Genomic DNA, 15,363 nt, shown 5'->3' on the forward strand with positions numbered 1-15,363 from the left:
ACAACTCAAGCAGCATGAGAAAAGACACTACAAGAACTTATGAAACAACTTTTAATTGGAATACCCATCCACAGAACAAGGAAGACACAACATAAACCGTCAAAGAAAAAATATATTTGAATCTTTGATCATGGCTACCTGAATCCTGAAAAATCTGTCATTCATATTGATTGAAGTGTGAATGACAACAGAAAGAAGTCAATGTTTGTGTAGGCTTAAAAAAAAATAAAAATAGCTCTGCACATAGGCCATAAATACACAAAGCAATAAACACAGCTGTTTATTGTGATATTGTCATAAAGATGGCAGCAGTTACATGCCCATGAGAAGTAATGAAAACCTGGTTTGTGCTTTTTTTTTTTTAATGTGAGAAAAAAACCAGAAGAGGTAGATGTGAAAGTAGACAATATAACACTGACTTTGCAACTTAAAAAGGCTTTATAAGACTCTCCTAATTCAGTTTCTGTGACTGCAGATGAAAGGAGATACCATATTCCCACAAATAAAAACTAGTTTTCAGATTTGAGCCTCTTACAATCATTATAAATGCAAATCTCAAAAACAAAGGTCGGGCTCGTGCCAGGAAATATTTGTTATCATGATGTGTATGCCATATATAACAAATTTAAGTTTTAAACACCTTTTCCAAATCCACTGCGTGAGAATACAATGCTGTTTTTTTACCATTTTGCTGTCCTTATTGTAGCATGAAGCAATTTTCAGGGACATTTAAACCTTTTATTCTGAAGCCCTTCCAGTTTACTGTTGCATGAGACATGTACATCCTTCACAATAAAATCCCTGCTATGAACAGAAGGGATTTTAATTAGATACAAAGCAGGATGCGTTCCATTTGGTAACAGCAGAGATGTTGTGATTTTAATGTCTTATTCCCAATGGTTCAAATCCGTTTGCCTTACAGATTACGGGCCCTAGTGTTCAACGTAGGGAGGTATATATATATATATATTTCCAGATGGATGAAATCTTCCTCATAGCAATCTCAATGGTTCATTTTCAGTTTTATCGGATTTGTCTTTGAATAACTATCATGGAATAACAGTTATAATACAAAGAAGGAAAAAAAGGTGGTATTGCCTGGGAAGTCATGTTTTATGAAATTTTTTGAGCGAATCCACGTGTGCATGATAACAGCCCCCCTTGATTTTAATACGTCAGCTTAAATTTGACTACAAAGTTTTCACTTGAAAATGTTTTAATCGTAGTGATTAGTGTGACTGTCGAAGTGAAACTGTTTGTTTGCAGGAGGACAGAGTTTCTCACATTTCAGATTTTGTTTTAACACATCAATATGAAGCACTGTAGAGTGATATGACGAGATATACTCGTCACTGTCTTCCAGTGACGGCCTATAAAGGAGTAGCTTTTGTTTTAAATCAACTTTTACTGTCATCAACACGGAGAGATCCTAAAAGAATCCGATGTATTATTTCTCTGAATGTATTCAAGCTATCTGTGCGTTCTCTCTTTGTGTACTGGAAGCTCTCCAAAACAAAAATAATGCTCTTAAAAGAAATTTAAAGCCATATGATCATCACCATACAATTCAAAACATCATAACATGAAGTAATTGTCTGCTAGAAGACGCATAAACCAACATAATCTAAATATTGTATGGCACAATAGAACAGCTTCTTAGCTAAACACAAGTGTTTCAAGCCGGGTGATTAAAATACTGTCGTACACTGGTGAATCTGTGAAACTGTCAGTGAGCACAGAATGACTCCGGTTTCCTGACTTGAAAAAATAAAAATCTTCTTAAGTTTGGCAGAAACACGTTACATTTTCCTAAATCTTGGCGACAAAGTTCTCGAGAGAAAAACAAGGACAACATGCCAAAGACAGTTTAAATTTCCCCATACCCAATCATTTCAACTGTGACTATGGCAAATAATTTCAATAGGGACAATGCTGTAAGACAATGGCACCCTCAACAAATACTATTAATCGTAGGATTAAAAATAAGATTAACATCAGCTATCTATCGACAAGTGACAGAAAGATGTTCGAGAAGTAAGCCAAGTAATGAAAAGTGGATGTGTAATAGTTTTCAAAATGATGAGTCCTTTTGTAAATATTTATAATTACTTGTCATATATTTTTATATTCAACAATATAGGAAAAAGATATATATGACAATTTGCACATCCTTTCTTGCTGCATGGAGGCTTTCATAAATCTTTCCACTTCCATTGTAAGTTTACGCTTCCTGAAGAGAATATAAAAATCTGGCATAAACCCCTGCCTTTCACTCAGAGAAAGCTGGAATGGCTCCAGGAGACCCCCGTGACCCTGAATAAGAGGTCAATGTGGAAACGGATACATGGAAAGTATAGAAAATTATGACATGGAAGGTGGAAAAATGTTTCATTATTAAATTACAAAAACCTGCATTGGTTGAAATTGTCTGTCAAGCCTGAGTTTAAACTGAAGCAGCAATATCCGTCTGAAGAGATCAATAATCCTTCCTTTCATGATCTAATCTACAAATCTTTGTTGTGTAAACTGTTGGCACAGGAGGCAGATTACCAACCGGTGTCCCTATGAAGGCAGAGTTGTGTTAACTGGCAGCTGTGGTGGAGTACAAAAGAGATATGGATGTGTTTGTATGCTTGTAAAAGTGAATGTTTGCGTGTGTGTGTGTGTGTGTGTGTGTGTGTGTGTGTGTGTGTGTGTGTGTGTGTGTGTGTGTGTGTGTGTGTGTGTGTGTGTGTGTGTGTGTGTGTGTGTGTGTGTGTGTGTGTGTGTGTGTGTGTGTGTGAGAGAGAGAGAGTCAATGTCCATTCGTGCTTTTCCGTGTACACGTGTGTCTCAGCAGTTGAGAATTGGCCGGTTTCTGTCAGGTCTGAATGAGAACATGGAGCTTTCAGTGTCGGGCTTTACTCTGTGGGGACCCAGTGTGGCCACAGCCTGAATGACAACATACACACAAAATCATGGAAAGCAGTTAAAAAAACGCTAAACAAAAACAATAAAAACAGGCATGATGTTCTTACGGACATCTCCTTAAGACACACCTTTCGGATAGCGGTCCAGTCCTCCAGGACGTCCAGATCAGGTAGCATATAGACGATATATGGACGTTAGAATGGTTAAAGATAGTGATGACACAAGGACCAGGACACATCTGGATTGAAGAATTTACATTTTTTAACAAATATGACAAATAATAGAGATATTAAGGATATCAGACACCACAGAAGGCCGTCTCCTCTTCTTATCTGGACTTAAAGCGTCTCGCCTCTTCTTCCTCCCTGATACCTCATCGTTCCACAGCTCTGAAAGTGAGTCACAGAAAAAAAATATTTTAATACAGTGCAAGTAGTAGCACTTGCATTACAATGTTAAACACAAATTTAATAAGTGTGACCTGATGTGATATCTATGCTTTGTCTGTCCTCTTCCAGTCTTCTGATTTTCTCCTCCAGTTCACTCTGCACCGTATCAAACAGCAGCAGTTTCTCGCTCTGAACACACACACACACATTATATATTTAAAATAGCCACTTCCTCAAGAGAAACTTCATCAACTTGTTATTTCTATGAGTCAAAGAGTAATTAGATGCTATATATGTCTAACCTCCCAGTGTTGGCAAGCTGCCTGGATCTCACAGTCATACTTGTTCTTCACAGATTCAAGACACAACTCTCTGTAGATTCCTGAAAAAGACAGTCGGATAAGAACCAGAGTATGTGTGTCAAACTTTGTGTGCATCTGTTTTTTGACGTTACCTGCCACCTTGGTGCGGACTTGCATGTTCTCCAGCAGGACTGCTAAGGGCTCAAGGTATTCTGCTGCACGACCTACCTCCACCTCTGACAGCTTGCAGTTTACCTGACTGAGTCGCTCTCGGTACAACCTGAACACAAATCAAGGAAGAAACAAGGTTATTAACCATTGTCAACTGTGACATCTGTTATTTTTCTTTTTAATCAAAATTGAATTCAAGTTTTTTTGAAAATCGGGACAAGTCTTACTGGTCCTTGAGATCGGTGAACTGTTTCTCCAGAGTGGACATTTCATCCAGACATTCCATTCTTCTCCGCTCACAGTCTTCCTCATCCATTTCTGAAACAGCAGAAAGTATCAATAACAAACATTATGAAGCTGGACTGTACTAGCAGGAATTAGCTCAAGATTGTATTTGAGGTGCATCACAATCAACACATGACTTTACCAAAAACGATATTGTCATACCTCTTCAGTTAAATATTGTTTTTCTTTTTATCATCCATCTCTCTATGAATATGGAAGCATTAAGCTCATTTTCTGTAATCTAATACTTTCTCACCAGAGCTGTCTCCATCCTCAGAAACAGAGGAAGTATCAGAATCCTCCTCATCTGAGGTGGATGCTTCTTGATCATGCTCCTCCACGTCCATATCTTCGACTGTGCTCTCCTTCTTCTCCCGGTCTCGGTGCACCGGCATGGCACGACAGCAACCTCACAATCTATCTGTTGTACACAAATGTCACAGGCTATTTTAAAAGTATAGCATAAAACAAACAAAAAAAAGTTTTTCTTTTTTAACAATTTAATTTTGATCATTTTAGGACATCCAGTTACATTTACTCTGTTACATTTACTTGAGTAAGTTTTGGGAAATTTTGTACTTTTAGGAGTAGTTTTGAATCACTATACTTTTTACTTTTACTTGAGTAGATTTGTGAAGAAGAAACTGTTACTCTTACTCCGCTACATTAGGCTACGTTGAGCTCGTTACTTTTCTTTTATCCCTTTTATCCGCGTACGCGTCAATCTCATGACATCACTGAGTGATTCTTTGGGAAAAATGTTTGTTTTTGCATGTTTTGTTACATAAACACAGACTCAAACACACACAGAGTTTATATGAGTTCATGGGCTTGTTCTAGTTCTGCCTGGTTAAAAAAGAAAAGTACAAAGGCTTGAAATTTTGTGCTACTTGTGCTTAATTAATGTTTTTATTCTGTTATTATTTTATTTATTTTATTATTTATTAAAGTACTTGAATTTACTTTAAGGTTATTTTAATTTAAGCTATTTTATATTTTGTATTAATTTATATTATTATTTTATTGATTTAATTTGCCTGAAGATGATTATTTTGTACTTTTGTCTGTTTGAATGGTTATGTTAAAAAAATAAATCAGACGTTACTCAACAGTTACTCAGTACTTGAGTAGTTTTTTCACCAAGTACTTTTTTACTTTTACTCAAGTCATTATTTGGATGACTACTTTTTACTACTACTTGAGTCATATTATTCTGAAGTAACAGTACTTTTACTTGAGTACAATTTTTGGCTACTCTACCCAGCTCTGTTGATAGCACAACACAACTATATTTAGTTATACCTGGACATCATAGAACATATATACTGCATTAAATTAGTACTTGTAATCTGGCACGTTGGATGTGCTTAAAGCTAAAATCACTCTTACATTTAGGACTTTAGGACTGACTATATGGACCATTTGAAGTCGTTGAAACATGTATGTATTATGTAGATACAACTGAGTGAACTCATTGAGCAATAAGGAAAAAGTATTGTCCTTCATTTAACTTTACTTTTGGAAAATGATTCACCGTAAAAACACATCTAGTCGGTATCACATAAATATGTAATAAGCATTATATTACTTAAGAATTGTTATTAAAATTTTCGCAGACGAAACAATTTCATTAAACTTAGCGGAATCATATGCGTCTAACTGTTTGTAATGTTAATTAATCCACAAAATAAAAATGTGTGTCAATACAGCATGTTAGCATGCTAAGAAGATAGTATGGTACGTAGCAGGCAAGACATTATTATGAAAAATATACACAAACGCATACAACTAAATGCCAACTTACAAAATTGTGAAGTGCAAGAGCGTTGCAAAAATATTTACAGAAAAGTAATTTTGGGGGGAAACTAATATGAAACTAATCTTTCGTCGAGTACAATAACTTATGCGTGACAGCTGTGCTAAAAACAAATCTCGGCAGGCGCTTTTGTTCTGGGAAATGTAGTTTTCCGCGTAGCTACTAGCACGTGATCGTCGGGCTGGAAATATCTTTAGGACTACAATACCCATGAGCCACCGCGGTTAGCTCCAGGCGGAGAATTCGAGCGTAATGAAGAAAGGCGATTAAAGGCTGATTTATGGTTCCACGTTACACCAACGCAGAGCCTACGGCGTAGGGTGCGCGTCGCCGCCATATTGGATGTGGCAAGACTGCACTGTAAACTAATAGAAGTGAATGGACTTATTTTCATAAAGCGCCTTTCTACAAAGAAATGTACGTTTTACGTCTCATTAATTCATTCACACACGCACTAATATACTTGGGAAATAGGCACCAAATATAATATATTTAATTTTCTCAGATGGCAAAAATAAGAACTTTATTGATCCCACATAGGAGTAATTCATGTTATATCAGCTATAGAGAACAAGGTAGGGCCGAAAAACAATATATATCCCCCCTCAAAAAAATAAGAAAAAAAGAGAAACATATTTTCTCAACAACAAAACAAATTTAAAATTTTTCAAATAACAAAATAACATATTTGAACCATTTTCAGACAATAAAATAACATTTGAACCATTATTCAGATAATAAAATAACATTTGAACCATTATTCAGACAATACAATAACATTTGAGCCATTATTCAGATAATAAAATAACATTTGAACCATAATTCAGACAATAAAATAACATTTGAACCATTTTTCAGACAATAAAATAACATTTGAACCATTATTCAGATAATAAAATAACATTTGAACAATTTTTCAGACAATAAAATAACATTTGAACCATTATTCAGATAATAAAATAACATTTGAACCATTTGTCAGACAATAAAATAACATTTGAACAATTTTTCAGACAATAAAATAACATTTGAACCATTTTCAGACAATAAAATAACATTTGAACCATTATTCAGATAATAAAATAACATTTGAGTCATTATTCAGATAATAAAATAACATTTGAACCATTTTTCAGACAATAAAATAACATTTGAACCATTTTTCAGACAATAAAATAACATTTGAACCATTATTCAGATAATAAAATAACATTTGAGTCATTATTCAGATAATAAAATAACATTTGAACCATTTTTCAGACAATAAAATAACATTTGAACCATTTTTCAGACAATAAAATAACATTTGAACCATTATTCAGATAATAAAATAACATTTGAACCATTTTCAGACAATAAAATAACATTTGAACCATTTTTCAGATAATAAAATAACATTTGAACCATTTTTCAGATAATAAAATAACATTTGAACCATTTTTCAGACAATAAAATAACATTTGAACAATTTTTCAGATAATAAAATAACATTTGAACCATTTTTCAGACAATAAAATAACATTTGAACCATTTTTCAGACAATAAAATAACATTTGAACCATTATTCAGATAATACAATAACATTTTAACCATTATTCAGATAATAAAATAACATTTGAACCATTTTTCAGACAATAAAATAACATTTGAACCATTTTTCAGACAATAAAATAACATTCTTATTTTTGTGATTTTGTGTTTCTTGCCACATCCAATATGGCGGCGTCGTTGACGTATCGCAGCAGCGGGCAAAACCACTCGATGCGCGTCGATTAAACGCGGAACCATAATTCAGGCTTTAGACTTTAAACTAATATGAAATCCTGCACATGTCAAAAGTATATTTTATTTCATTAAATTAATATTTAATAATTCAGATATAAGTTTGGTCGTTGTTGGGTGATGTTTGCGTTGGATTTCTCTGTTATCCATTGTGTGTTCCTCCTCCCTCCTGCGCCATGATGTTTTCTCAGCGAAGGAGCAGCCAGTTAAACCTCCAAGGCTGCAGTCGGACACCGCTGTGAGGGGAGCTGCGATGGATGGACGTGTCCCTCTCTTTACGTCCTACATATTTGACTTCAGTCTGACAGGAATGCGCCCTCTAATCTGAAAGATTTCACCCCCAAACCAAGCCCGTCTCAGTGGCCGCACAGCAACCAGCGCCTCCGCGCGTCTCCTGCCTCAGGAATGTTCTCAAAAAAGCCTCATGGAGACGTCAAAAAATCAACACAGAAAGTGTTGGACCCAAAGAAGGACGTGTTGACGAGGCTCAAACACCTCAGAATAGTCATAGGTAAGTTGGGAATCGTTAATAAGGAGCTGGAGGATTTTGCTGGTCGGTGCCAGTCTGATCACACTGGACATGTCAACAGAGAATCTGGAAAATCTGGAAATCTGAAGTTGCTTTGGGTGCAAACAAGTCTGCAGAGATTGGCAGGTCTTTGCTGTACAATATGAGGCCTTTTTATGGGATCTTTTCTCATTTAAAGTATTAAGGTCAGAATGACAGCAGGGTGTGAATAATACAAATGTGATTTAAATTCAGATTTTTGTTTTTGTACATGAACTACACACGACTTTTAAAGGAGTAATTTCTAGTTTGTCATTTTTTTCTTCCCCAAGCTGTTGCTCAGATGAACTCAAAACACTCATATATCTCAGAGTAATCAATCACTGTGCAATAATAATAATAATAATAATAATAATAATAATAATAATAATAATCAGAAAGAAAGAAACAGAAAGGGGGTTTATTGACAAGTTTGTCAACACACACAAGGAATTTGTTGTGGTGATTGGTGCAATACAGTAAGAATAAAAATAAAGATACAAAATAAAAATATAAAAGCAAACGAATATATATGGAGATAAACTGAGAGATAGAATAAAGTAAAATGTATAACAGGGATAAACAGAAATGTACAATATGAGGATTTAAATAGTGCCGGATATGAATCTTTACAAAAAGTGATGTAGGATGACAGATGACAGATAAAATGTATAAATAGAAATGAACAGTATAGGCAGAAATGTACAATATTATAATAATAATAATAACCACAATCATATGCTGTAACAATGCACGTTTCAATAACAATGTCTACCTCATACTGCTGCACCTTTCACTTTTTTTCAAATTGTATATGTGTTAATAAGAGCTGTCATTTGTCTATTTACTGTACAGTGAGTGAAAATAACTGAGTCAAATTCCCTGTCTTGTTTGACCTGACTTGGCCAATAAACATTGATTATGATTCTGATTCTGGACAGATGTTTCAATAAATAAAGTAAAGTAAAGTAGCTTTATTTATCGATTCATCACATGTCAGACATACAAGGAATCGAGAGGACGTTTCCCACTTCCCTCGGTGAAACATATAAGGTGCGCAGGCACGGGCACAACAGATAAAGATTTAAAAAAGATAAAGATAAAGATTTAAAAAAAAAAAAGAGTTCACATGAATGAATACAACACAACGCAGACATTTAGTGGAACTGACCTGAGTGCAAAAGGCAATTTTTTGTAAAAAAAACAAAACAAAAAATGTAAAACAGGTTTATAAATATATATTGAAAAATAGTTAGTCTTAGTGTTTTTTCCAACAGAAGAGTCGGGTGTGCTCATTTTATGTGATGCTACAGGCTGTTAGGTTGTTGTGATTTCTCCAGGGGGGTGTGCCTGATTGTTGGACAAAGATTTGACAAGTGACCAAAAAAAAGGGGGGTTTTATTATTTATTTCCAACAGGATTTGTGGTAACAGAATACATTTGGATTAACTGAGTGAAATGGGCGGATGACCAAGTGTTGATAGGAGAGGAAAGTTTAAGTGCTTGATTTCGTGTGTCTATCGTGTGTCTATCTCACAAATAACTAAATGTACTTCCTCAGACTGGAGAGGGAAATAGCCTCTAGTATTTCCTCTTACAGTAGCTCAATTTCCTTTTTCTATTGTAAGGAGCACAGGACTCTATGTTTGTGTATGTGTTTCTGAAGCGGAAAGAGAAAGGGGTGTGCCGCCCTGTCTGTGCTCTACTGGGAACACACAATCATGATAACTGCAGAAAGACACACACCCACACTTTTGCAGTGACGTTAGTTAAATGGGAAAACTTTGCTGTCTGAACATTAAATTACCACATAGGTTTGATAATCATAGCGTCAGATCTTTTGAAGATGTAGCAAGAGAGTTAAGTTTTGTACTGTCATTTTAAAGAGAAGTCATATACATAATCAACCGATGACAGGAAATGCTTGTCAATTTTGTTGATGTTCTTGTCATGTATGCAAACAACTTGAAAGTTACTTTTTTTCTTTAGTAATTCACTAAAAAACGTTGACCACTTCCTCAGTGTGGCCATTAAAACTGTTCAGCAGTTTCTAAGAGGAGGCAACACCTGCTCTTGCATAAGGATTAAAGGAGTTGTTGCATTCCTTTGCAATTCTTTGCAATCAGGTTACTGAGCAACTCCACCTAAATTCAAGCCTTGCCATGTTGTCAGTAGCAACAATAGGTAGCGATATGATTTAGTTTTGTTTTGGATGATGTCAGAAGAACACAGAAGAGATAATAAAACTTTGGTGTAAATGAAATAATACCCCTCATCAACTATGTTTTATCTGATGTTGCAGTATTTTTAGGATTAAAATCTTTTATTAGAAATCAAAGTCTTTATAAGAGTTAAGTGTTGGTCGTCAGGTGTTGATAAGTGTGCTAGAATGCCAGAACCAAGAGGAAGAGATGGAAAACCACTTAGTGAGGCCACTGAGGCCGTACGAGGCCAGCCACTCTGGCGTAGATGTTTCAGTGTCTCTAAGTTCAGCTGTCCGTCATCATATAAACAAACTGAAGATTATTACCAGAAGCTACTCTGAATGTGAATGTGAGTGCATCGGTGCACACGCTTGTGAGTGTCAGTGCGACTCGTAAGGTTTTACGTGCAAATGTGTTTTTCTCCTACGGTGGTGATGGTTAAGTATTGTTGATATGGATGTGTGTGTTTCATCTCAGTAAATGTGTCTCTCATCTAAGTGCTGAAGTCTAAATCAAATAAAGGTAAACTTCCCGTTCTGTGATTAACAGTGGCTGGAACTTAAACTGGGCTGCGTTCCTTTTTCTTCCGCTGCTTCACAGGTCGTGGGTGTATTTAAAGAACTCGGATGAAACAATGCGGTCGCATTTGTCACATGTACTTCCTGTGATGATATATCATAAATGTTTGGTTTTCTGAACAGGAACCCTTTCTCTTAATTGTAGACATGTTTATGTTTCATCAAAACATTTATTTTTTTTTAACAATATTTTTATTAAATTTCAATATAAATGTACAAAAAAAACAAAGCAATCAGCAAGTATCATATTAATTGTCCAACAAAATGCAAGCAGGTCCTGTTGTGTCCATACAGACAAAAACCAAATAAGACAGAAAAAGATTAAAAAAAAAAAATAAATAAATAAATAAATTAAAAATTAAATGAAGAAAAAATGTCACACTCAATAGCCTCCATTAAAGTCCATTAAAATCCATTAAAGGTGTCCATATTTCTTCGAATTCTTGTGCTTTACCTCTAATCACATAAGTCAGCTTTTCCAACGTTCATCAAAACATTTTAGTCCGTTAATAGAAATGGAAGTAGAGACTAATTCACATTTATGTTGTTCTTGAAATTCTCTTCCTTGTTTTGTTTTTGTTTTCTGCTCAAGGATATTGTAAATATCAAAAGCAAAGATACATTTTTTTAACATGTGCATTTCTTTCTTGGATGTGTGTGTTAGTTAATATGTCAGTTGCTCATATTTTTGTCGCTGTTGTTGTTTTTCAGAAAACTCTGAAGCTCTAGATCTGAAGCAGTTCTTTGATATGTACTATTCCCACATCTACTATGTCTTCTTTGAAAATTTTGTCACCATTGAGGTCAGCCTCAAGCAAAAAGGTGAGTTTATACTGATGGTCGGAGTCAAAAACAGCACTTTAAGAGGAATCATAAATCTTCATCACATTGTATTTTCCAGTTCTCAAAGCTAATCCGTATGTTTCAGGTCACAAGTCTCAGAGGGAGGAGCTGGACTCAATCCTCTTCATCTTTGAGGTGACACTTTTTTTAAAGTTTCTACAAATTTCCATTTAAAGTCCAGTTCCATAGAAACATTTGTATGACAAATATTGTTTCATTTTGTTGAATTAATGTACATAACACCTAAAAACCCATTGGCTTGTTGTTGCAGTAAATCATTTCTAAAAGTTAAGATGACAGAGGAACCATCGAGTGAATTGGAATATAATTAGGTCTTAATCAAATTGTATTTAACATTGTAAGTTTTGTATGAAGTGCTTGGAGATGACTGTTGTACAAGTCAGTGTAATTAATGCAGTTTAAGGAGAACTTTAAGGAAGTTTATTGAGATTTTCTGTTTGAGGCAGAAATGTTACCCTCTAACAGGAATCCCACAGAAAAGAGGCCGGTTAAAACACTGATGTGCGTGTGGTGTCACGACCACTATTAGATGGCTGGGTCGTAACAGATCACGTACCTCACGGATTGGCTCGTATCATGGTTTTTGCTGATCATTATCTGGATCGGCAAAGCTAAAAAAGAAAAGACATGGAATACAAATATTATTCTTGGCTTCTATTTTACACTTCTCAGTAAAAACTCTTGAAGCAAGGAACAGTGTTCAACATGTCAAATGTTTGAATACAGGTCAAATGTAACCAAACGTTTCCACTTTAAAAGAGCAAAAGAGTGTCAGGGATGATACCTGTTTAAGTTTTCCCCCCTTCAAAACAGAGAATGTGTCCTCTTAAATTAAAACATTAATTCAAGAAAGAAACCAGCAATACAGGACTGTCTCAGAAAATTAGAATATTGTGATAAAGTCCTTTATTTTTCTGTAATGCAAAAATGTCATACATTCTGGATTCATTACAAATCAACTGAAATATTGCAAGCCTTTTATTATTTTAATATTGCTGATCATGGTTTACAGTTTAAGAAAACTCAAATATCCTATCTCAAAAAATTTGAATATTCTGGGAATCTTAATCTGAAACTGTAAGCCATAATCAGCAATATTAAAATAATAAAAGGCTTGCAATATTTCAGTTGATTTGTAATGAATCCAGAATGTATGACATTGTTTTTTTTAATTGCATTACAGAAAATAAAGAACTTTATCACAATATTTAAATTTTCTGAGACAGTCCTGTAGATCCTGTCTTTAAGAAATGTAAGCAAGTTTCTTCAGGCTTATCCACCAATCAATGACACAGAAGTATAATGTTTTTCATGTGTGTCATCATGCGCAACATATTGCTGTGTTCAGATGGCTTCCTTGTGTGACAAGGCTGACATGGGATCATTGTTTTCACAACCACCGTCTTAATTGCATTTAAAGTAGTTTGTGCTTTATTCATTGCCTCTAAGGTTATTTATGCTTCTTTATTGAACTGCTAGCCTTTGTCCACCGCAGATGGAGACACCTACATAAACTGCACCTCCCCAGAAATTTAAATATGTGTTGGTTTTATGTTGACTGTCATGTGCAGGGAAGCCAAAGTACTCTCATTCTGGTGACTTAAAACATCAAAGAAGTTTTCAGAGTTCCTCCTTCTCAGCGTGTTTTCCATCTATAAGTGTTCACAGTCCACTCTGCTACACTTTCTTTTTAAGTCAGTGAAGTCGATACACAGCATGTCACGTGCTGCAGATTGGGGAGAGATCTGTACAGAGATCTGTGCAGACCGCAGCTCTGCTGTGATCTATTACAGCCGTAGTAGGTGGCTTCTCTCCGTATCAAAACACCAGCTGGGCCTGACCTCAAGACCGCTGGTATTTGACAGCAGCTGAGCGGAGAGATGGCGCTTTGGAGTAGCTGGGATAAGATAGTCCTGCGGGTGTTTGTGTATGTGTGTCGGTGACCTCTACTTGCCCCTCAATGGTGTTAAAATTCACAAGACAGAGTTAGAAAAACACAAGCCAAGTGAGAACAAAAGAAAAAGTAGTCGCTTTAGCCACTAAGCCATTAAGATCCTTTTAGGACTTTTACAGTTACATGCGCGATCTAATGTGAGCGAGCCTTACATGATGTTCTTTTTCCAAACACCAAAGGCAGGTTTTATTACACTGACAAACATGAGGACAAATACAATGATTTATAATAAAAGCTGTTGACTGTTGAGGCTTTCAGATGGTTTTTACTTAAGATGTTTGTATTCCTTACATTTCTAGTGGAAAATGCACAGTTGTACACGTTATTAACCTCATTTTTTAATGAGCAATTATGACACAGGACATTTAACAACACTGGGCGCAGAAAGAAACAAGTACAAACCATGAAAACATTGATCAAATAACATGCATAATACTTTTTTATTAAAGTTCTCCCAGTTTGAGTGGATTAAGTCAGCTTTTCCTTAGTTATATTTCAAGATTTGGAATGGGAAAATTGGGAAATATTGATTATTTATGAATGATTATTTAAAAGAAAAGAAAAGACAATATATACTGTCTAATTTAAAAAGGAAAAAGTCACTGCTTGGATTTAATGAAGCCAATAACTACAAAACCTCCCATGGGAAATGTGCTGCAATCATTAATATGCATTAGTTGTGTTTGTTAACCCCAGCTGATGCAGCGAGTAGCTTCCGACTCCTCAGACAACTGTGAGAATGTGCTTCCTGTGGTAACAGAAATGATATTAGACTGTTTCCGAAAGACCATATTATTGATCTGCATACAGAACAACTAAGGAGCTTGCTGAAATGACAAAAATCGGTGTGAGAGCTGTTCAAAGCATTACTAAAACCTGGAAGGAGGATTTTAAACTAACATCTTTGAGGATGAAATGTGATATTAATATTTGATGAAATCTTACTGAAGAAAATGAAACTTTGAACTCACAATAAAGTTTAATCGTGAGAGTAAGAACCTCTCCAACGCTCAAAGATAACTCAATGTATTGGGACTAAACAGCTGTGTAGCCTTAAGGTAACCACTTATGATCAATGCTAATGGGAAAGGATAGAAGAAGGGCTTTAGTTTGTGAGAGAATGAGAAGATTGTCCTGTGGAGCAGTGGAGTTACCGTGTTCTGCAGTGATGCTCCCATCATATAGATCTGCGTTTGTTTCAGTTGGTCTGGTCTAGGTTCAGCAATATTTTGAGCCCAAAACTCAGGTAAGGGGAGGTCATGTGACCACCTGAATAGGCTGAAAGGCCAGGGCTTTTTTCTCAGTAAGGTTTCTTCATGTTCCAGTATGGTGGTTATAGGATTGGGCTCAGATTTGTGAAATGTTTGTTCAGGAAGCTCGAGACATCATTTTCACATAGGATCGGCCACCACTGAGTCCAGACCTGAACAGTACTGAGTTTATGGTCTGATTTTAAAAAAAATAAATAAATAAATACATTTCCCCCCCAAATCATCAATAGTAGGCAAAAAACAAAGTGAATGCACATTTTTATGGTTGATGTTGTGAGTTGTTAAAACTT

At 35.4% G+C, this 15,363-nt stretch overlaps 2 protein-coding genes across 4 annotated transcripts in view; one reads left to right on the top strand and one right to left on the bottom strand.

Moving 5' to 3' along the window:
• Positions 1-37: 37 nt before the first annotated feature.
• brms1la (BRMS1 like transcriptional repressor a) lies at positions 38-5,993 on the bottom strand. Of its 2 annotated transcripts, XM_061743576.1 has the most exons (9): positions 5,862-5,993; positions 4,314-4,478; positions 4,000-4,090; positions 3,754-3,881; positions 3,602-3,681; positions 3,392-3,488; positions 3,210-3,299; positions 3,039-3,103; positions 38-2,931 (listed from the first exon to the last, which is right to left on the bottom strand). In XM_061743576.1, exons 2-9 carry the CDS (start codon positions 4,450-4,452, stop codon positions 2,833-2,835), a joined length of 789 nt encoding a protein of 262 aa, XP_061599560.1. In that variant the 5' UTR covers positions 4,453-4,478; positions 5,862-5,993; the 3' UTR covers positions 38-2,832. The 2 variants fall into 2 exon arrangements, with proteins under 2 accessions (XP_061599560.1, XP_061599559.1); XM_061743575.1 differs by having other exon boundaries at positions 3,602-3,881.
• A 1,822-nt stretch (positions 5,994-7,815) lies between these two features.
• ralgapa1 (Ral GTPase activating protein catalytic subunit alpha 1) overlaps positions 7,816-15,363 on the top strand; it is a 97,652-nt gene continuing 90,104 nt past the window's right edge. For both annotated transcript variants that reach the window (XM_061744510.1, XM_061744512.1), the window contains exons 1-3: positions 7,816-8,166; positions 11,696-11,806; positions 11,913-11,962. In XM_061744510.1, the coding sequence (XP_061600494.1) occupies positions 8,061-8,166; positions 11,696-11,806; positions 11,913-11,962 (267 nt within the window). In that variant the 5' untranslated portion in view covers positions 7,816-8,060. The remainder of the gene's footprint in view (positions 8,167-11,695; positions 11,807-11,912; positions 11,963-15,363) is intronic.

Source organism: Cololabis saira, chromosome 16 (genome assembly GCF_033807715.1).
Source record: "Cololabis saira isolate AMF1-May2022 chromosome 16, fColSai1.1, whole genome shotgun sequence".
Taxonomy (NCBI): domain Eukaryota; kingdom Metazoa; phylum Chordata; class Actinopteri; order Beloniformes; family Belonidae; genus Cololabis; species Cololabis saira.

Excerpts from the sequence above, each read along its gene's own strand:
- brms1la (XM_061743575.1), bottom strand. The coding sequence starts at position 4,452 with ATGCCGGTGCACCGAGACCGGGAGAAGAAGGAGAGCACAGTCGAAGAT. Across the intron at positions 4,091-4,313 it reads TGAGGATGGAGACAGCTCTG|AAATGGATGAGGAAGACTGT; the intron begins GTGAGAAAGTAT and ends CTGCTGTTTCAG. Across the intron at positions 3,104-3,209 it reads ACGGCCTTCTGTGGTGTCTG|GTCCATATATCGTCTATATG; the intron begins ATATCCTTAATA and ends AACCATTCTAAC.